General features: G+C 38.9%; 1 protein-coding gene across 6 annotated transcripts in view; it reads left to right on the top strand.

The window, feature by feature from the left end:
• Nucleotides 1–21185, top strand: part of LOC113669680 (uncharacterized) — a 56742-nt gene extending 35557 nt beyond the window's left edge. For 5 of the 6 annotated variants that reach the window (XM_089195230.1, XM_089195229.1, XM_089195231.1 and 2 more), the window contains 27 exons: nucleotides 553–582; nucleotides 728–760; nucleotides 934–963; nucleotides 1171–1248; nucleotides 1345–1443; nucleotides 1578–1643; nucleotides 1752–1976; nucleotides 2338–2531; nucleotides 2745–2790; nucleotides 2935–2991; nucleotides 3121–3333; nucleotides 4273–4605; nucleotides 5418–5643; nucleotides 6032–6096; nucleotides 6461–6530; nucleotides 7143–7472; nucleotides 9044–9174; nucleotides 9272–9325; nucleotides 9505–9630; nucleotides 10034–10057; nucleotides 10681–10710; nucleotides 10954–11088; nucleotides 11395–11478; nucleotides 11967–12086; nucleotides 12701–12811; nucleotides 13684–13767; nucleotides 20677–21185. In XM_089195230.1, the coding sequence (XP_089051356.1) occupies nucleotides 553–582; nucleotides 728–760; nucleotides 934–963; nucleotides 1171–1248; nucleotides 1345–1443; nucleotides 1578–1643; nucleotides 1752–1976; nucleotides 2338–2531; nucleotides 2745–2790; nucleotides 2935–2991; nucleotides 3121–3333; nucleotides 4273–4605; nucleotides 5418–5643; nucleotides 6032–6096; nucleotides 6461–6530; nucleotides 7143–7472; nucleotides 9044–9174; nucleotides 9272–9325; nucleotides 9505–9630; nucleotides 10034–10057; nucleotides 10681–10710; nucleotides 10954–11088; nucleotides 11395–11478; nucleotides 11967–12086; nucleotides 12701–12811; nucleotides 13684–13767; nucleotides 20677–20724 (3042 nt within the window). In that variant the 3' untranslated portion in view covers nucleotides 20725–21185. The other variant, XM_089195234.1, reaches the window with a different exon arrangement.
• Nucleotides 21186–21734: the final 549 nt, after the last annotated feature.

Consider the following 21734-nt stretch of genomic DNA (forward strand, 5'->3'; position numbering starts at 1 on the left):
GACAAAAAGGCGAACTTTTCCATGTCAAAAGATGGTACAGATCAGGGACTTTTCACCGAAACTGGAGCTCTGTATCATCGTTCAGATCATACACGCGTAATCCAGGATGGCAATTTAACCTGGGTTTTGATTTCTCTTGTTTAAAAGCATGAATTAGATTTAGGAAGGAAAAAATAAAAAGCTATGAAAATTGTTATAAAAGTAATTAAAAGAAGAATTTATGTTAAATATCATAAAAATAGAATTGAGATTTTTTAACTGACTTGCATAGAAAGAGAACCTTCAACACCCCTGTTTGTTAAACTAATAGATACAAAAACTCTTTTACTATAAGCGATTTTTTTAGGAAGCTGGCGTGGTTGGCTAAGATGCTCTTCCTCACGATCTTATAATTATGTTTAATAAGCGTAGTGCAGAATAATATAATAGGTGATGACATGTTTCTATGTATGTATACTTGTGTTACTCTGAACATATCATGTAATTCAATCAACTTGACTGCCAGGCGTTTTCTTCAAGAAACGATTTATTTCTGTTGCACTCCTGTTTTAGGATGAAGATGTGGTATTTTTGAAAGAAGAGGTAAATAACAATGAAGTAGAATGCTTAATAAGATGGTTTAGCTCTGTCATCTTAAAATGGTGACCATTTGTCTGTCAATTTGACATTTGATCTTCCTTAAAAATTCGTTCGACAATAATATCTACTTTAAATGTTTCTCCGACAGAATCAAAAGAAAGAAAAAGAACTTCTTACGAAGGTGAGATCGAATGTTAATATTTTGACTTTTATTGCTTATCTTTGTTTTCCCGCTGTATCTTTCGAAGTTTTTTAACTTAGCATCCTCTGTTTGTTTTTAAAACGCTACTTAAAGAGTCGTGGTTTTGCTTGTATCTTTTTTAATTGCTTTTTTCTTCCCGTTAATTTTTTTAGATTGGAGAAATAAATAAAAAGAACTACGAGGTGAGGGACATTTAATTTTTTTGTTTGAATAAAATTACTTTATTTATATGTGTTCTCCAAATTTCGTGCACTTTCGCTCTACTTCAGGACTGATTATTTTATTATTGCGAGTAGGGAAAGTGTTAGAGGAATTTTTATTGAGTATTTCCATAGCAATTTCTATGTGTATCGTCATGCATGTTATAATTCACGATACCTACCTTGTAGATTGAACAATGGAAAGCGGAAGCCAGCAATTCAGAGAGACAGAGACAAAGAATGGAAGCAGCTTACATGAATTTACAGGTTCAGTTTCTTAACTGCCATAACACGCATGATTTAGAAAACAGAAACACCAGCGACTTTTGCGCCTAATTTTGGATTGTTCTTTCCTTTTCAAAGAACCAGCTTAAAAGTACACATGGTGCGGAAAAAGAACTGGCCGAGTTGCAAACCAAATACAGTGGAATGGAAAAACAGAACTTTGAGCTAAGTGAAAAGGTAACAATCTTGTTCATCTTGCGAATGTTCCAATAATCTAAATAGTCATGTTTCTTGTCACTTGACCTCACTTAGTTTCCGATTATGGATTAGTTTCATTTTTTCTTTTTGTTTTTTTGCGACATTCTTTGCAGGTGAAGAAGTTGGAAAAAAGTGAGAAAGAATTTAAGAAACTGGAACATAGCATTCAAATACTACAGGTATGTATAAAATTTCTTTAAAAGTGTCCATCGATCAACTGTTTTGTTTTTCTTGTAGCCTTTATGTCGTGGAGCCACTCCATGCGTAATTTGTTATCTGGTTTTCAGGCTCAGTTACAAGAAATGGACGTCCTGGAACAAGATCGAAACAGCTTGATCGAAAAAATGAAAGCGGTTGAGAATCAACGAGATGACCTGCTCAGAAAAGGAAGGATGGTAGAAACAGAGAGAAACGATTTCCTACGTAACAACAAGCTTATGGAGATGCAAAGAGATGAGTTGAAGAGCAGATGCTCCGTGTTACAAAAGACAAATAGCACCTTAAACACCAGGGTGAGCTATGAACTCTCCTCCTCTCACCAGCTGTTTTTCGCTACAAAAAATAGTGTTAATTAATATCTCATTTGTTCTTGTGATCATGTGACTAACATTGTTAGAAGTCATTCACTCGGTGTCTTTTTTTTGTGTTGGAAATGCAGAAAACGTAATAATGTTTAAGCTCGGAGTCATTTTAAGTAACAAACGTTATTATTTGATCGTGCCTTTCTTTGATTGTCGTACTGACAAGAGTCTCAAGCGAAACATTGTCTTTCAGTTTTAGCAGACCATTTCGGAATGTGGTCATCCCATGGAATTTTGAAGTTGGAATGAGAGCATTACCAATTTATCACTCTTCTTTTTTTTCTTTTCTTAGCTGGTACAACTGGAACATGACGTAAGAGAAGCCCAAACAAAAATGCACGATAGTCAACACGAAAGAAACTTCCTCAAAGTACAACTAGAAAAAATGGAGGCTGAAAGAAATGAAATGCAAACAAGACTTGCCCTCACGACACAAGAACGAAATTTACTAGAAAACCAAGTAGCAGAATTGCAAGACCTTAATAGGTATCGTGTAGTATTATCAGACAAGACTATTATCAGCTTTGCCGGTCAACGTTAGCGTAATTCCGGAAACCGAGTTTTATATTTTCAAGTCTTAACGATTGAGTGCAAGCCATCCCATTTTGAGGTTTTGGAACTGAGATTGACGTGCATGTATGTTACACAAGACAGAATATTGAAGAGTTCGCTCAGCGCAATGTGTTGCATCTTTTACAGGGATCACGTTAAATTAGAAGACAGTTTTCATTCTCTTCGAATTAAGGTGAGTTTGCAACTTTCTTAAGGCGGCATGAGTCTACAGTCTTTACCACCAAGGTAAAAATCAGGTCAACGAAAGAATTCAATGGAATCATTACCCTTTCCAAGATGGATAAGTCTTTGATGATGTGGATTTTTTTATTCCTAGCTTGCGGAATCTACGCGTCACAAAGATGATGCTGAGATGCAAATACCAACTCTAAAGGTAAAAGTTGAGATCACCTTTATGTATATTTTCTATTTCTACCTCTTTGTTTGTCCGTCTATCTATGTGCCTGCCTTCCAATCGATGATCTGCCAATGAAACGAGTTTTGTTTTCTTTCCCACTTCTAGGCGAAGGTTTCCTTGCTTAGGAGAGCGTGTAAAGAAAAAGACGATCTTGTCGAGAAACTAAATGAAGAAATTCGCGATTTACGTCATTTCATATCAACATCTACTCTCGACGACCTCTCGAAAATCCGCAGCTTCGGTTACGCGCACGACAACTTCACGAAGTCGTCTACCCATCGGGAACAAAAGAAACAGATCGCTAAACAAGTTCCCAAGGTCTGTGAAAGTTTCTAGTTACAATGTAATAGTTTTATTTGGCCAACGCGCTTTCACGAGATAGTTTATTACTCTGAGTGATCATATTCATTTCTGGATTGAAGACCTCTCTCCCATTCAACTTCGGCGTTTGATTGATTGGCTGATTGATTGGTCTTTGAAATGGAAGTGAACTTTGAGGAAACCTGGAAGGGCCCGAAAAGCACGCTTTCAACTTTTTGATACAACATAATGACAATATTTACCAAAGTCTTCAGAAAAAGCGGTGTCTATTAATGAAAAAACATTAAATAAGTGAAGGAAGACAATATTATGAAGTAGAGGGGTATCCCAATCCTTTTGACGAGGATTGTAGTAAAGGAAAGGCTGTAAATAAATTCTGGGAAACTATCTCCGCATTGTTTTCAAAAGGGCATACAGCATCTCGCTTTCCCTGGTTGATTGATGAAAACTCGCTTCATGTTGAAAAGCTTATGATAAAACGTGATAGTGTAGACTGATCGTTCGGGTGAGTGTTGCACTGAGAAGGACTGTTGTCGGTAGTGACCGACAATTATCGACAACTACCGACAACACTACCTGTCTCTGAATCATTTTGAAGTAATTTAAAGCTTTTAGGAGTAATGGATTTAACTGCGTGGTTGTGAGGGTGGAATGTATTCTCCTTATGTGACGTTTGTAGTGCTGACAGTCGATCGTTTTGTTGGGTGCGTTGATGGCCCCCTTGAACGACAGAAACAAGAAAGCCGCGTTTTTCGAAAAAAATGGCATGTAATGGATGCAAAGATGAATGCGAAAAGTAACTTTGTAACTATGGTGGTTCGCCATTCTGAAAGCCTTATACTTGCTGCACTTTTTGTCGGTTTAGTCAACTTAGCTTTTCTTTAGAAGAATCAAATGATTGGCTATTTGTAACAGACATTTTTAATTCTCCTCAAGATGTTCGAACCTTCACCACCTGGAAGCAAAAAAGCTAGGCGCTTTATTGCGTTGTTTGATTACGACCCACATAGCTCACCTTCTTCTGAACACCCTGATTTGGAGCTCAAACTCAAAGAGGGAGATCTCCTGACAGTTTTCGGTGATATGGACATCAATGGGTATTTAGAGGCGGACTTGAACGGGGAACGAGGCCTGGTTCCTAGTTTATATGTGGAAGAAGTCGAGGATGCAAATGATTCTGATACTGCGCCAGAGGAGCAGTTGACAATTTCTCACAGGGCGGCGGGGCCTCTGAAACATGGTGCTTTGAACAGGAGCAAGGAAATTCAGGTGAGATAGAGATTGTAAAGAAGACGATAAAATGTTTTGAGTCTTCATTAGTATCAGAAGAAAATAACCTTTAAATCCAAGGAGGTCTTCCGAAAGAAGTTAACTATGGTAGGGAAGAAGCAAAAGAGACAGGATAATTAACCAGAATAAGCGATTGGTGAAGACAGTGGAGATTGGCGTAGATTTCAATGACAATAAATTGTTCAAGATGCAAAAAACCTGATCTTTTTTTTGAAAGAACGTCTTAACTTCAAGTTATATTTTTCCACTTATCTTTAACTTTTTGGAACAATTTTGTCAAACGAAAGGGCACAGGTAAAAGGTTGTTTTTGTTGTTATTCTTTTATTCGTGCGTGTGTGTTAAAATTCTATTCTTTATTTACGGGATCGAATCTTCTGAACCATTCGCTCGTGGATTTACCGAACATAGGAAACTTACTACACAGAAATTTATCTCGGCGCTGTTAATTGACTCATGCTCTTCCTTTTTATGGCATCAGACAATATATTTTGTGACGAGAAAAAACGTTTCACTAATAAAGTTCTCGTATATGGAAAGGGTTTCACTTTGGTGGCCTCTATTTTCTAGAATAAAAACGGGAATGAAACAACCGTCAGACTTAGTACAAATCGAATTCCTTGTGGAGGAGAACACGTGACTCTTTTAAGGAATGCGAAAAAAAAACAGTTCCTGATGCTAACATCATTGCTGACGAAGTCGCAGTACATTTCTAAACAAGCTTTCTTGCAAATATCTCGCGGAAAAAAAAAATGAAACAATCTATTTATTGAATAGTTTCTTTTTTCCACAGTTGTACCCAGATGTCATTTCCTGCCGCCGTGGTATCTCATCTTCAGGGGCCTCTTCTGCGGAACCTGAGAAACGTCGGTGCCTAGTGGCCCTATACGATTACGATCCTTTTTGCTCTGGTGTCCGTGGATGGCCGCCTCACGATCAACTGACGCTGAAGAAGGGTGATGTCATGACGGCGTTGGAAGATCAGGATGCAAATGGGTTTTACCGCGTTTTTCTGAACGGTGAGAGTTTACGATTGGTTATATGTTATTTAGTTCCGTCAAAAAGCCAGTCACAAAGGAGTTATAATACAAAGTTGTTCAAATAACAGTACCTAGGGCAGGCTAACTGAATTCATCTTCATAATGAACTTTGTTGATAGGTTTCTTCGAGATACAAATTGCACATTTCGTTGCCATACGTTTACCTTGGCTCCGTTCAGCTCCCTTGTTTTCTACACATACCCCCTTTTTTGTTGTTTTTTGTGGTTTTTTTATGCACATGGGTAGAAAATACACCTTTCCCCTAAATCGTGTTTTTATATGTAATTTTTATAATCAGTGTATTGTCCACCTTCAAATGATTCAGGAGAGATTAAAATGATGTATTTTCATTTAACCTTTTCGTAAGGCCAAACAGGGTTTGTTCCTGGACAAATGGTGGAAAACGAATCTTCATCTTTATCGCGGCAACCTGTAAGTTTGTCAAATAATTTAAGTATGTTGATCAGGGAGCAGAGGATATTTCTTAGCCGCACATGGATGCGAATTTTGTCTTTGAATGTTAAGAAACTCGTTTCCACATACGGAAATGAAATATCATTTTATTATATATAAATAATGGTTGGATATTTGAATCAAAGACAATTTTGAAACGCATCGAGAACACCGAATGCACGTTAACCCAGTATACAGAAAAGCTTCCTCAAAGTGTGAAAGGAATATAATGACCATTACGAGACTGACATCTTCTCCGTGTTTCCGAAACAAGAAAAAAATGTTCTTTCACCAACATCTCTAAGACGAAGTACTTTTCTTCTTTGTTCTTATCATTTACAAGGTGAACAGACGAGCTCCAGAGCAAATATTAGGAATGTTAAATAATTATCCCAGACGAGGACAACCAGAAGGTGAGTTTCACAAGCCACTACATTGAGTTTGTAAGAAGTTACATCGAACAAGCTAGTGGATCGGTAGTGTGCAGGTTTGACTCATCTGTAGTTCTAAATGCATACGAAGCCTGGATTGGAGCCTTTGTTGGGCTTTTGTGCTTCACACTCGACACTCTTGGAGTCCTTGTCTCCACTTAGGGTTTTAATGGGCACCTCCAAAGTGTCAGGGTTTCTTGACAAATTCAGGGGTTATCCACGAGGAGGAGTAGCATGTCGCCTCATAACAATGACGCCGTAATCAACTTTGGTGTAACAAGCCGCCGGAATCGCAAGACGTAACTAGAGTTAAGTCAAGGGCTGGTCTCTGTTCGGTAATTGCTTAGGGTTTCTCTTTGGTCATCTTAAGTTTTATCCTCAATATAGACGTATTGTTTAATAGCTTATGTCCGATTTAAAAGAAAATGACACCTATAAAACAAGGCCCAGGACGAAGCCATCATCAGAAAAAAAATGCAATAAAGCAAAAAGTCATTCGTAACAAAGGCTTCGCACTTACCCTGGTTGTAATACAAAGAGATTTGGCATCTTGGAAACAGTTCATTTTGTCATTTTACTTTTTGCTTGTTACAGCTTCTTCAACACAGAATTCAGACTATCCTACACCGCTACCATCGATGGGAAGCATGAAGTCACTAACTCACGATGGTAATTCCAACGGCCTTCAATCGTCATTAACTCGTACGTGTCTTCCCGGCAGTCCAAACAAACTACCCAATGTGGGATTAACAAAATTTAAGCCATCACCGGACGTAGATATGCTTGGTGTCATGACTTCTGTGACACAGTCCTCCCAACAATTGGTTCCGCTGCCCTCTCAAGAACCAGACAAAATATCGACACCACGCGCAACCCCCAAACAGATTGCTCCTGTCGTGTCAACCAAGTCACTGTCTAAAAAAGGTACGAGTCATTCATGTGATATCAAATAGAGGTAGAGTTGCACTTGCAGAGTGATGGTTTCTCGTCTTAATGTAGCGTTAATCAGACGTTTTCCTGAAGTAGTACTGACGTAAAAAAATGTGGCGACAAGTTTTGACGATACACTGTAAAGTTCCAAAGGGCGTATTTAGGGAAACGTAACTCGGAGCACTCGTTTGGTTAACGGGAGGGCAGAAATTCGTCAATAAATTCTGCATATGAGGCAACTGGAATTCGAACAACTAGTACAAACTTTTCAGGGCTTTCCTTCCTTCATATTAAAAATACTTTCTCCCTGACTCTCGGCTTGATTTGAAAATGCATTGGTAAAAAGAACGAACCAAAGCAATTTTACTGTGTTAACAAAAAGGCGAATTTCTGTGGCTACTGCCTCCAATAGGAAGCGACGCCACATATGTCGTCGAGATGAGCTAGTGAGTGAGTAAGTGAGCGATTGACGGTAACAATAGGATTCCGATCTTGACCCAATTTGACCCGATGTTTCCCGGTGCTACTTATTGCTTATTTCGTATTACTACAGAAGATGATAAACAGCGTGAAAAACAAAGCTCTTCCTTGCAGAAATATCTATAAGGGTGTGATCGGTGCATCATGGAATCTTAGAGGAAATTTTTCTCCTTTGAAGAGAGAGCATTTTACCGATTGAATCAGCGAGTTATGCCCTGTAGATCCGAAGATATAATTTTTTCAGTTCTTGTCGTGACACTACAAAAGATGTTATTATTATTATTATTATTATTATTATTATTATTACTATTATTATTACTATTATTGTTATTATTATTATTTGTCAACATTTAATTATTGGTTGAGTGTCAAGTACTCACTATATTCTTGAATCATATTTCTCTTGGGGAACAGGGTACTCATAAATATGTGGGATGTAGCAGGTTTTCTGTTTTGCATGTGGGACAAATCTTCTGCAACACTACCCTCTAGTATCGGTTTATAACCTCTAGTTCTTTTAAATGCTATTAAAAAATTGAGCTACATCAGTAGCCACATACAGCGTCAAACTGCCTATTTTTATTACAACGCCGTGAGAATCTTTGTTTTCTAACCTCTCCAGTGTCTTTTAGCCTAACGTTCTTTATTTTAAGAGAAAGATACCGAAGTGTGTGAAAAACAGAAGTCGGTGAGACGTTTTCTTCACGTATCATTTGAAGCTTTAACGTCTCTCGAGCCGCATCTTGGAAAAGCAGAGTTAAGATTTTTAGTTAAGAATCTTTTTTTCAATTAATTTGAGGTAAACGTCTGTAAACTTCTTTGACTTAAAAATACTGAGCAGTGAGCTTAAAAAGCTTTAAAAAATACACCTTCTCTAGTGCATGCTAGAAGAGCTTGTGTTGTAATGCACGCGAAGAAGATGAAAGACAAGGAGTCCAAGAATTAAAATTTAGAGTCTTTTTTTTTAAGTTTTTGCACTGACCTTATTATGTTTTGTCCAAATTCTTAAAACCTTTGGCTTCAATTCTCCCAGTACATGCTTGGCTAGTAATGAGGTTGTTTCGTCTTTCTGCCACCTCTCTTAGTTCGCCCTAGTGCTCCAAGCAACTTTCGATGTATACGACCGGTGAACCACGATGCTATGTTGGTGGGATGGACTCTACCGGAAATGGACGAGTTTGGTAGAAGCAGCGGTCTTTCTGTGAAGGGATATAAGGTAGGTACATTCGTTTTATATGTAGTTTATCTTGACTACTCAATGAAGTTGGTTAAAAAAATGTTTGTGTAATTATGGTCTGTTTCTCTGTTGATAGATTTATGCGAATGACGACGTGAGGCTAGACGTTCGTAGCCCCTACATGGCGAAGGTATGACGGACCGGTGTGTCTTTACGCTAAACGTTTCCGCTTGGTCTTCTCTTTACAATTTGATCATAGCATTCGATTACCCCGTCAGTTTTCTTACTATTGCTAATGAACTACTGTAGATGTATTTTTTTTCATTATGTCTTCCGCTGTAACCTTTTTTGCCTAATATTTCTTACTAGGCTTTGGTCGAGGGTCTTGAACTTGGTCTGCCGATCAAATTCAGTATTAAGACTGTGGCTGAAAATGGCACATCTTCTGAAACTGTGTCAGCAGCATTTAACGACACAATCAAAGAAAGCTTGTTGGTAAGGAACTAGTAGATGAGCGTAACTAGTCGATATAGTGTCATTTGTCGAGTCCTCTTCATAGGAAACGCAGTTGGTCTTTGTTTTTTTGTTTGTAGGGTCAAACATTGATTCCTTTAGATGTGCCTAAGAACACCTTTAGCTCCTTTGTGTGCTCTTATTGAGGGATATTTTAAATCTCAGTGATTGTTAGTTAAATATTGCGTAAAATTTTTAAGTTATTGGTTCGTGTTCTCTCTCGTCTGATATGAATATGGTGGACATATTTTAGGTACTGACTATCTCTTTAACAAAAACTAATCAGGAGATTAGATCAGTTTATGTTTGCTTTGTTTTATTTTTTGCTTTAATTTGTAAAGCAACGCTTTGGCATTTAAGCTGTGAACTCTCTTTTTTTTGGCAGGATTCGCGTGAAGAATACTTTGAGGTTTGTTTTTCTGTTATTATCGATAGCTATTTAGTGCAAAATTCACTTTATTAAAGGCACCATCCTTGTATATTATAGAGAACTTTTTTAATTCGCCTCTCGCTTAGAAATGACAGGCCACTTGAAATCGAGAGAAAACTATTGAAGGAAATCAGAAACTTGACTTTCCCTCACTAAAGACGAGTCTTTTTCTCACTTGTGGCGTCCGTCTGTATTTGATGTAGTGCCACATGCTTTATGTCTTCTTAGGCGCCGTTTGATGATAATAGTGAGTTTAATTCTTGCGGCAAAAATAAACTCTAATTTTTCTCACTTTCCCTATAACTGAGAAATCATCCCTGAATGCAGACAGCAAGAAGTTTCATTTGTCTTTTGCCGTAGGCGGCATTCTGAACCTTCTACGTGTATTTTCAATTTCATTGGATTTTCTTTTGAAGAGATAGTTTTATGTTCCGTCTTTTTGTCGAGATCAACAGATATATGAGGCCGCCTGTGTATCCTGGTTTCAGTTGGGTATACTAATAGAGGGGTTGAAATCTCGAAAAAGTCAACCAATTTTATACGACTAAAGTACGAATAACTTGAATTTTAAATCATGAATTGTTTTGTTTCTGTTTTCAAAGGATTTGGAAAATGAGCAGCAATACAGAACGGTATGATTCACCACTTTAGTAATGTTACTCTAGATGCCCTTTCGATTTAGTCTGGAAAGCGTAGAAAGATATTTGATTTTAAAATGGTTAGGTGCCATGTTCCTTCGGTTTGATGTTGATGAATCTGTCACCAATGAGAACTTACTTTGTAACAAAATGTATTTAGGTCGAGTGTAGTGTTCCAAGTGCGTGATGGACATTCGTGTTCTGATGACAGACCCCGTTATTTGCTTGTCTTTTCAGTTTGTGGCTCTTTACGACTACGATCCGTTTAAAAGTTCACCCAATCAAAATCCTGCTGCTGAAATGAGCTTCAAAGAAGGGGACATCTTGAAAGTGTTTAACACTTTCAGAAAGGACGGCTATTTTGTAGGAAAGGTACTGAAAGTGTTTGTAATTCGGGGTCTCGCATAGTCAGATGCTTTTCTGTCGTACATTTACTATATTAGGCATTTTTTTAAATCTTTAAGGCTACTTTCTTACTTTACTTTTCATTTCCGCATACAAGTCACAACTAAATCGATTACCAATCAGTGATATGTGTTGAATTTTATGGTAATCCTTTGGAGCTCGTTAGCCAGGAGGCCCTTCTGGCGGCCGTTCTTGAAGGAGGTAACCAACAGTTCAGATTACACTGTTAAAATGTTCGAGCACGTTGACGAGGACATGTCTCTGACTTTACAGCTGAAAAACAGAAAAGGGCTGATCCCATCCAACTTTATAGAGGAAGTAGCTGTGGCCTCACCTCTGCGACTGGCCGCTGCTAAGGTAATTGTCACGAATCGTGAATTACTTTTCTGTGCACAATATCTGTTTTCCTGTTATTAGTTGTGCGTCCTGTGTTTAACGTAAAACTCAAAAGGGGTAGCATTTTATAAGTCAGATTCTCACAGGAGTGACCATCTCATGTAAAAGAGATCAATACCACTTCTTTCAATTTATTGGCGGTAAACTTTGTTGCTCACAGCTTTTCTTGAGCAATGCTGTCACACAATCTGACTTCCCAGTCAGCTCGGTAACGAGAGACAGTTTTTGTCTTTAGGAGTAATCGTAGGTCATCATTCTTTCATCGCTAATTACGCTCCCAGCTATAAAACTGTAATGGTGCTCTTGCCTAACTGAAATCTTTAAAAACTATCAAATGCGTTCGTGAAAACTATAATTTTTTACACGGACTCGCAGTTTTATTTTCTAAAAAGTTAAAGTGATGTAGATGCATGCTCTTTCAGCAAGTCAGTTCTCTTTTCTCTCTTCAGAGGCGAAAAGCAGCTCCTCCCAGTCCCACAATCAGGCCTCAATCAGGACACATCAGTTCAGTTGAAAGTATCGGTTCACCAACTGTCGGAGCAAAGAATCCTGTGCTAATGAATAGAAAGGTAGGTCAAGAGAATTTCCATATCTCGGAGTATTCTTTGGTTTTGGTCTCTCTTACTATTGGCAGTTTTTTTTCCTTCGTTTCGGTTTTTTTTTTTTTTTTTTTAAGATTTCTAGAAATTTTTCAATTCTAAATAGAGATTAGAGGACATATTTGTGTCCTTCACAGCCATTTAGTTCTGGGATGTCGTACAACAATTCCCGCGAGGGATTCATGACCTCAACGTCAACAAATACTTCGATGAAACTGATTCAGTTCATTCTGTAAGCTCCATGCGTTTCCAATAAATCAGGTCGATTAGGGTCTTGGAAACTTAGTTTGGATGGTAAGTTTTCGGTTTCGTTGGTTTGGTGAGCAACTTTCGGTTCCGATCCAAATTTTTCAGGGATTTGTGGTTTGAAGTAAGTTTTTGTGCGCTCTTCTCTTTTACTAATAGACCACGATGCCTCCCTCAACAATTACTGTCAATTCCTAGTAAGAAATCCCTAAATATGCACCCACTAATAAATGGTAGTAGGTGAATAACTTAAAAAAAGTAAAAAGGGAGAGGGAAAATATCCAAGAGGAGCAATGCAGTGGATTCGGTGCTGAAATTTACATCTCATTTTTGTGTAGATGATGGTGGCCCTCTATGATTACAACCCAGAGGTGCAATCACCGCAAGATAACCCAGATTCAGAACTCCCGTTGAAGAAGGGGCAAATATTTACTGTTTTTGGTGACATGGTAAGTAGCAAGAAGCCCTAACAATTTCAATTCGAACAACGGAAATAGTGGAAGATTTTATGATGTTGCGGAAAAACCTGACCACGAAACGACATCAGGAGAAGCGCTGTAAGACCGACCTGAATATTTTCTTTCTTAGCCTGGCCCCATGAAGTTCAGCTGTTCAATTTGCGGCGTACAACATGGTTTTGTATACAAATACTCCAATTTCTCTTGATAAAGACAAAGTTATAGGTTACACTTAATTGGAAGGTTAAGGCTTTTTTTTTTCCCTGGTAGAGAAGTTTTTGTTTTCTAAAGGAGAATAATATAAATGTTAAAGTATTGGAGTGGCCCGCAGTAAGGTTACCAGAGCGAGATTCTCTTTGATAGTTTTAATAAGTTTTCCTTCACAATTGATCTCGGTTTATTGCAGGAATGACGTTTCCTTTATTACCAAGGGGAGAAACAGGACCATATAGTACAGATGACCCCCTTAAAATTCGGGCTTACACTTATGTACCACACGTTTGACTACAGCAGATCACATTCTGTGTTATCTTTAGTTTGTAATTCGTTCGTTGCATACCTATCATTTCTTTTATTGTACAATCCTCGACATTTTACAGAGAAAAGGTGGTCTTTTTCTCAAGTGTTCGAGAAGTTTTCCATGACTGGAGAAAATAATGATTTGCGCAGCTAGTGTGAAGTTTTCAAGCGCAGCCTCGTATTAATAGGTATTTGCAAGCTTCTGTAAGCCGAAACGTCGTAGCGAAAGCCCCAAAGCAAACTCCGCAATTATCTTAATTTAAAGTAGATAAGAATTCCTTGGGAAATTTTGTTCATAATTCTTAAACATTTGTTTTTCTTCTCGTTTCTTTATTCTCCTTAAGCGCGCTGATGGCTTTTATCAAGCTGAAGTGAATGGAGAGCTTGGACTCGTACCTGGAAGCTTTCTCGACGAATATACCACTGGGGTAAGGGTAAAGCACGGAAAAAGCAAACTTATTTATCTAAGCAACAACTACTGTTATGGAGAGCGCCCATGTTTTTTAGAGTGCGTTGTGTTACATAATTATTAAAAATAGAACGAAGAAGTTTCTAGAACATTCAGTCATGATGACTAAGCGAGAACTTTAAGGAGAACCTTCTAGAACCGTGACTCAGCATATTTTTGTTATGATGTAATCATGGTGTAATGTTTCTAAAAATAACAATATTACAGATCTCTAGAACATTCTAGAACTTTTCCGAAAGATATATAAGGAGTCACGCTAGCTTAAAGAAAAAAGCCTTTTAGTGAGCTATAACTGCTGTTGCGAAGAGCCCAGAGGAGCGAGAGCCGGACAGAGTTGTTTACTGGAATTGAAAGCCGTGTGGAAGGCTACGTGAGAGAAAGAATTACGGACGTCGACAGTTTGTTAAAGATTTTCAAGAGAACTGTGAGTTGTGCGGTAGTGCACTGAGATTTAAGTGATATTATTTGTAAAGGGCTCTAAGTTATAGGGATACTGATTGTATTAGCATTTATATCGCTCCGTAGATAAGTGAAAAAGATAGTTATTGTATTGGCTGTCGATATCGCTTCGTAGTTATTACGTTGGTCAATAAAGTAGTTGAGTTGTACGAGTTGTATCTTTCTGGCGGTTTGGAAAATACCGTAACAGAAATTGGGGGCCTGTCCGGGAGCGAATTTTGTGGAAGTGTATTTAGAGCAGAGGTAATTGTTTGGGAGCGAATTTTACAGAAGTATTTGGCATATAAGTTATTGTCTAGGAGCGAGTTTTGTAGTGAAGGTTATAGTAGAGTATTTTGAAGATAAGTTATTGTCGACTTAAGTAGTCATAGAGTGTATCAAGATGTCGAAGTTTAATCCAGAAGACTTTATGTCGAGTCCCGACAAAGGAGTATTTAATGCGTTAAGGAAAGACGAACTTATTTTATTAGCAAAACACTTAGAGTTAGAGTCTAAGCAAGCAATGAGAAAGGATGAGATACGACAGATTATAGTAAACCACTTAGTGGATACTGAGGTTTTTGAAGGGACAATGTTAGAAACATCGTCAAAAACAATGTTAGAAATAAAAAAGTTGGAGATGCAAGAAAAGCGAGAGAAAGAGGAAAGGGAAATGCAAGAACGACTGAAGAGAGAAGAAATGGAGAGACAAGAAAGACTGAAGAGAGAAGAAATGGAGATGAAGAGAGAAGAAATGGAGATGAAGAGAGAAGAAATGGAGAGACAAGAAAGACTGAAGAGAGAAGAAATGGAAAGACAAGAGAGGCTAGAGAAAGAGAAACTGGCTTTTCAGCATGAAATGGAAATGAAAAAGTTAGAGGTACAAATGAAATTAGGATTAAGCTCGGATAGTGAAAAGCATAGCGAAAAGTTTGATGTTACAAAGAACATCAGGTTAGTGCCTCCATTCCAAGAAAAAGATGCTGATAAGTACTTTTTACACTTCGAGAAAATAGCTAGTAGTCTTAAGTGGCCTAAAGAGTGCTGGGTTATGTTATTACAAAGTGTATTGGTTGGTAAAGCTAGGGAAATATATACACAGTTAAGTGTAGAACAAGCTGTAAGTTACGACGAAGTTAAGGATCTTATTTTAAAGGGTTACGAGTTAGTTCCTGAGGCTTATCGTCAAAAGTTTAGAAACTATGAGAAAGTTAGTAGTCAAACCTACGTAGAATTTGCTAGGAGTAAGGAACAGTTATTTGATCGTTGGTGTTATTCACAGAAGGTAGATAAGAGTCACGATAAGTTAAGACAGTTGGTATTAGTTGAAGAATTTAAGAGGTGCATTCACAGTGATGTCCGAACGTTCATTAACGAGCAAAGAGCAGAAACGTTGGAAGACGCTGCACGGTTAGCAGATGAATTTTCGCTGAGTCACAAAGTGAACTTCGTGGAAAAGCCCCGTCAGCCTGACAGTAGATTTCAGCCTCCCTCCGCATCACGATGGGTTGGAAGCCAGCGGAGTAAACACAATGACGGAGCACCTCCCAAACGGAACCCTGGTAACCATTTTACAAATCGTTCCAGCTCCACCTCGCCAGGACAAAACAGGTTTGTTCCAAATAAGCCCATCAAGCCACCAACCTGTTATTATTGCAGAAAAGAAGGTCATCTGATTTCCAGTTGCCCAGAAAAGTGGAGATCTGCGCAAAAATATGGTGTGGAGTCGAAGCCCAACGGATTTGTTGCCAAGCCGTCGCCTTCAGTTTCTGAAAGTGAATGTACACCTCCGCGATTTTCTCGAGAGAAGACCCAGACAATCTCTACAAATGACGTCAGTGGTTCGTCTAAATCTGTCATGGATATGTTCCAGCCCTTTATTCACGATGGCTCAGTATCATTATCCCGTGATATGACAGATTCAGTACCGATCAAGATTTTAAGAGACACTGGAGCCTCACAGTCTTTGCTATTAAGCGACACGTTGTTGTTTTCTGAGAAATCGTCCACTGGTGCAAGTGTTCTAATCAGAGGAATCAGTTCCGAGTATACCCCAGTGCCGCTCCATACAGTTTTTCTGTCGTCAGATCTTGTGTCTGGTCCTGTGAAAGTTGGAGTACAATCAACATTGCCGTTCGATGGAGTACATCTTATCCTTGGAAATGACCTTGCAGGAGACAAAGTGGTCATTAATGCTGTCGTTACAGAGAAGCCTAGTTCAGAAAAGTCTCCAGACCCCGTCGAGAAGATAATTCCTGGTCTTTATCCTGCATGTGTAGTAACGCGAGCCATGAGCAAGAAGAGGAAAACCAGCGATGAAGAAATTGCCTTAGCGGACACCCTTATCAGTCGAGTTTTTGAGGATGAGCAGCCAAGTCCCTCCCCTTCTGAGCCAACAGAAATCCTACCTGAGAAGAATTTAACAGATCAGTCTGAGAAGATGTCGACCTCTCAGCTCATCGCTGGACAACGTGAAGACCCAGAAATTTCGCCGTTGTTTTCAAGAAGCGTTAGTGAAAACGAAGTATCACAGAACCCCACGTGTTATTTTACAAAGAATGGAGTGCTAATGAGAAAGTGGAGACCGCTCGATGTTCCAGCTGAGGACGAATGGGCTGTTAAGTACCAGGTTGTTGTCCCGAAAACTTACAGGCAAGACATTTTAAGTATGGCACACGAGACTCCCCTGGCTGGCCATTTAGGTGTGAACAAAACTCACAGGAAGATCTTGAATAATTTCTATTGGCCCAACCTGAGAAAAGATGTAGCTGAGTACTGTAGGACATGTCACGCCTGTCAGATGGTTGGGAAACCAAACCAGACCATTCCAAAAGCGCCACTGCAGCCTCTGCCAGCCGTTCAAGAACCATTCAGCCGTGTAATTGTTGATTGCGTCGGACCGCTACCAAGAACGAAGTCTGGAAATCAGTTCTTGTTAACCATCATGTGTGCGTCCACCAGATTTCCTGAAGCCGTGCCCCTGAGAAACATCAAGGCCAAGACTATCGTCAAAGCTTTAACGAAGTTCTTTACGCTGGTCGGACTTCCTAGCGCTATCCAGTCTGACCAAGGTTCTAATTTCATGTCTGGTATTTTTCAACAAGTAATGCACGAGCTTGGGATCGCACAGTATAGATCATCCGCGTACCATCCTCAAAGTCAAGGAGCTCTTGAAAGATGGCACCAGACTTTAAAGAACATGATGAGAGTCTACTGTTTCCAAACAGAGAAAGATTGGGACGAGGGAATCCACCTATTGCTGTTTGCGGCACGCGAGTCCGTCCAGGAGTCCCTAGGATTTAGTCCGTTTGAGCTCGTTTTTGGGCACACTGTGAGAGGGCCTCTTAAACTGCTTAAGGAGAAATTATTGTCAAGCAGTAGTGAGTCCATTAATCTTTTACAATATGTTTCAGACTTTCGTACTAAGTTATTTAGAGCTTGTGAACTAGCTAGAGACAATCTTAGTTCTTCTCAGAAGTTAATGAAGAAGAAGTATGATGTAGACGCTGTAGAACGTAGTTTTAAGCCAGGTCAAAAGGTTCTTGCATTGTTGCCAGTGCCCGGTAACACATTGTATTCTAGATTTTTTGGTCCTTATGTTATTGAGAAGAAGTTAAATAACCTTAATTACGTAGTAGTTACTCCAGATAGGCGTAAGCAGACGCAATTGTGTCATATTAACATGTTGAAGCCTTACCTAGAGAGAGATAATAATGTAGTTAAAGAGCCCGTAAACGTTAATGTAGTTATTTCTGAGCCCGAAGACTTAAGTAGTGAGTTTAGTAATAGTCATCTCAGTCCTACTGACACATCAAAACTCACCAACTCCGATGTGCTAAAGAATTTGGACTCCAAGCTGTCACACCTTGAAGAGAGTCAACGTCAAGACCTACAGAAGCTACTTGAAAAGTATAGTGACCTGTTCCCTGATGTACCATCCAGGACAAATCAGATTTACCATGACGTGGATGTCGGTGATGCTGCTCCTGTTAAACAACACCCATACAGGCTGAATCCGAGAAAACAACAGTACCTCAAAGAAGAGGTAAAATATTTGTTGGAGAACGATTTTATCGAACCAAGCAGCAGTAGTTGGAGTTCTCCATGTATACTCGTGCCTAAACCGGATGGGAGCTATCGGATGTGTACCGATTACAGGAAAGTTAATAGTGTGACTAAGACAGATACCTTTCCAATCCCAAGAATGGATGATTGTATCGATAAGCTGGGAAAGGCAAAGTATGTAACGAAATTTGACCTTCTCAAAGGATTCTGGCAAGTACCGTTAACGGATCGCGCTAAGGAGATATCAGCATTTGTAACTCCAGAAGGACTCTACCAATACAAGGTCATGCCCTTTGGTATGAAAAATTCTCCTGCTACCTTCCAACGTCTCATTAACAAAGTCATCGCCAACCTTGAGGATTGTGAAGCCTATATTGATGATGTAATCATCTATAGTGAAACCTGGGAGAAACACCGAGAAACTATCCGTGAGTTCTTCAGGAAGTTGAGCGAGGCCAAATTAACAATCAATCTCTCCAAAACCGAGTTTGGCCAAGCACAAGTGACGTATTTGGGACATGTCGTCGGACGAGGACAAGTACAGCCAGTTAACGCCAAGGTCGAAGCCATAATCAAGTTTCCGCGACCAGAAAACAAAAAGCAACTGATGCGTTTCCTTGGTATGGCTGGTTATTATCGAAGGTTTTGCTCTAACTTTGCAACTGTCACAGAGCCATTGACAAAACTGCTCAGCAAGAAGGAGAAATTTAATTGGAGCGACCAGTGTGAAAAGGCTTTTGAGGAGCTAAAAGCCATGTTACAGAGTGCCCCTGTTTTAACAGCGCCTGATTTCTCTTCACCGTTCAAGCTGGCTGTTGATGCAAGCGATGTTGCCGCTGGTGCTGTGTTGTTACAAGAGGATGATGAAAGTGTAGAACACCCGGTTTGTTATTTTTCAAAGAAGTTTAACAAAAGTCAAAGGAACTATTCCACCATCGAAAAGGAATGTTTAGCACTGCTGTTAGCTCTTCAACATTTTGAAGTTTATGTTAGTTCCTCAAGTTTGCCCGTTGTTGTGTATAGCGATCACAACCCCCTCGTATTTCTTCACAAATTAAAGAACAAGAATCAGCGATTGTTGAGGTGGAGTTTAATGCTGCAGGAGTATGTCTTGGACATCCGACATATAAAAGGAAAGGATAATATTATTGCAGACTGCCTCTCGAGACCTTGAGCTTTGCAAGAAAGTTTTGCAAACTTTCTTTTCTCGAAGGGGGAGGGTGTTATGGAGAGCGCCCATGTTTTTTAGAGTGCGTTGTGTTACATAATTATTAAAAATAGAACGAAGAAGTTTCTAGAACATTCAGTCATGATGACTAAGCGAGAACTTTAAGGAGAACCTTCTAGAACCGTGACTCAGCATATTTTTGTTATGATGTAATCATGGTGTAATGTTTCTAAAAATAACAATATTACAGATCTCTAGAACATTCTAGAACTTTTCCGAAAGATATATAAGGAGTCACGCTAGCTTAAAGAAAAAAGCCTTTTAGTGAGCTATAACTGCTGTTGCGAAGAGCCCAGAGGAGCGAGAGCCGGACAGAGTTGTTTACTGGAATTGAAAGCCGTGTGGAAGGCTACGTGAGAGAAAGAATTACGGACGTCGACAGTTTGTTAAAGATTTTCAAGAGAACTGTGAGTTGTGCGGTAGTGCACTGAGATTTAAGTGATATTATTTGTAAAGGGCTCTAAGTTATAGGGATACTGATTGTATTAGCATTTATATCGCTCCGTAGATAAGTGAAAAAGATAGTTATTGTATTGGCTGTCGATATCGCTTCGTAGTTATTACGTTGGTCAATAAAGTAGTTGAGTTGTACGAGTTGTATCTTTCTGGCGGTTTGGAAAATACCGTAACACTACGTGCGAAAACTTGTAATCATAATAAATTATAGGATGTACTGCGGAACCCTGCCTTACGGCCACCTTGTTATTATGGTCGCTTTTTAATAGCTCGGCTAAACGGACATTCATTTTCTTATCAACAGGAAAACCCTTGTTTACGCGGTCACTCATTAATGCGGCCAACAGCCACATTTTAAAACCCCAAACAGTAGAATCCCTTATAATTGTACTCCGTAATACGGCCTCCATACTCAATATAGAAAACCAAAACGCCGATGGCATGTCGATTCAATGATCTCTGTCGTGTACTAATCAAACAGCCGAATTACCTAGAAGTTGGCAACACTTCCTGTTCTCACATTAATTTTTTTTATTTATCAATGGTTAAAGTTTTGCAGCTGTCATTGATGCTTGGTTTTACGTGAGAGTTTTAGAAAAATGACGGGCTTTAACCTTGGAAATGGTTTCCAAAAATTGCGAAGATGTCTGTTATAGTAATATGTTTTATTTTAATTTAAAGGGAATCGTTAGCGGTCTCCAGTCTGGAATGCTCGATCCAGTTGAATGATCAAGTAATGGGCTCCTGACGAAGCTCATCATAAAGCTCTACATGTTACTAGATTCCCGTGTGGAATTTTTTTTATGCATTCGCATACTTTGATTGTATTTTGTAGCACCCGCCTATGCTGCATCAATTACTTTTATAATCTTCCGTTCTTTTTTTGTTAATTGTGATAGAGAAATTTTGAGTATAGATCTCTTAATGTTAAAAGCAAATAATTTTGAGGAAATCAGTCTAGTTTGCTGGCAAGCTATATTTTACAGCTGGAGTAGTTGAATAGTAGAAAATAGTACCAAATAATTGATACAGTGCAAGATTTTTTAATTCCTGTACAGACTTGTAGATATCAGACCTCAAAGGTGTAACAGATGTGACTTACACTGAAAGTGTTTATGAAGGTATAACATTGAGAAAAGGAAATCTGTACATTGCAACACACTCATTAAACTATTGTCTCTCTATTTAAATGGCCTACATCTTTTAAATTTATCTATCAAACCCTTCAAAATACAAATTATGAAGAAAGTTAAAACCTATCAATTCAAAAAAAAGGCAGAAATTAGGTTTCAATTTCTTGACAGGAGTTGCTTCCAAACCCTAAAGAAGTAAAGATATGGCTGGCTAAGCAGCATGTTGCATCAGGGCTCAGGATCTTGATTGAGTTTGCATTCAGTTTGCTGTACAAGGATATTTTTTGTCAATGAGCCATAAGTATTCCATTATGTCATTTTATTTGGAAAGTTGAGAAGAGAAAGGAATATCTCAGAGAGGACAGTAGGCAGAAGGAAAGGGTGGGAAGAGAGGAAAAAAGACTCCTAAATCCCCCTCCACCTCTCTCCTACAAATACACATACCATAACTCCGATGGGGTAGATCTGCACCAAAGAGGTGTCAGTGTCCTGCCCCACCTTTCCAAATGTTACTCTTGCATGCAAATAATTTATTGCAAGCAATTACCTCTCTTTTAGTCACACAATGATGGTCGCTTGTTAAAGACAAAGTCTTTGGAGATAAAA

The sequence above is a fragment of the Pocillopora damicornis genome, chromosome 2 (genome assembly GCF_964200805.1).
Source record: "Pocillopora damicornis chromosome 2, jaPocDami1.2, whole genome shotgun sequence".
Classification (NCBI taxonomy): domain Eukaryota; kingdom Metazoa; phylum Cnidaria; class Anthozoa; order Scleractinia; family Pocilloporidae; genus Pocillopora; species Pocillopora damicornis.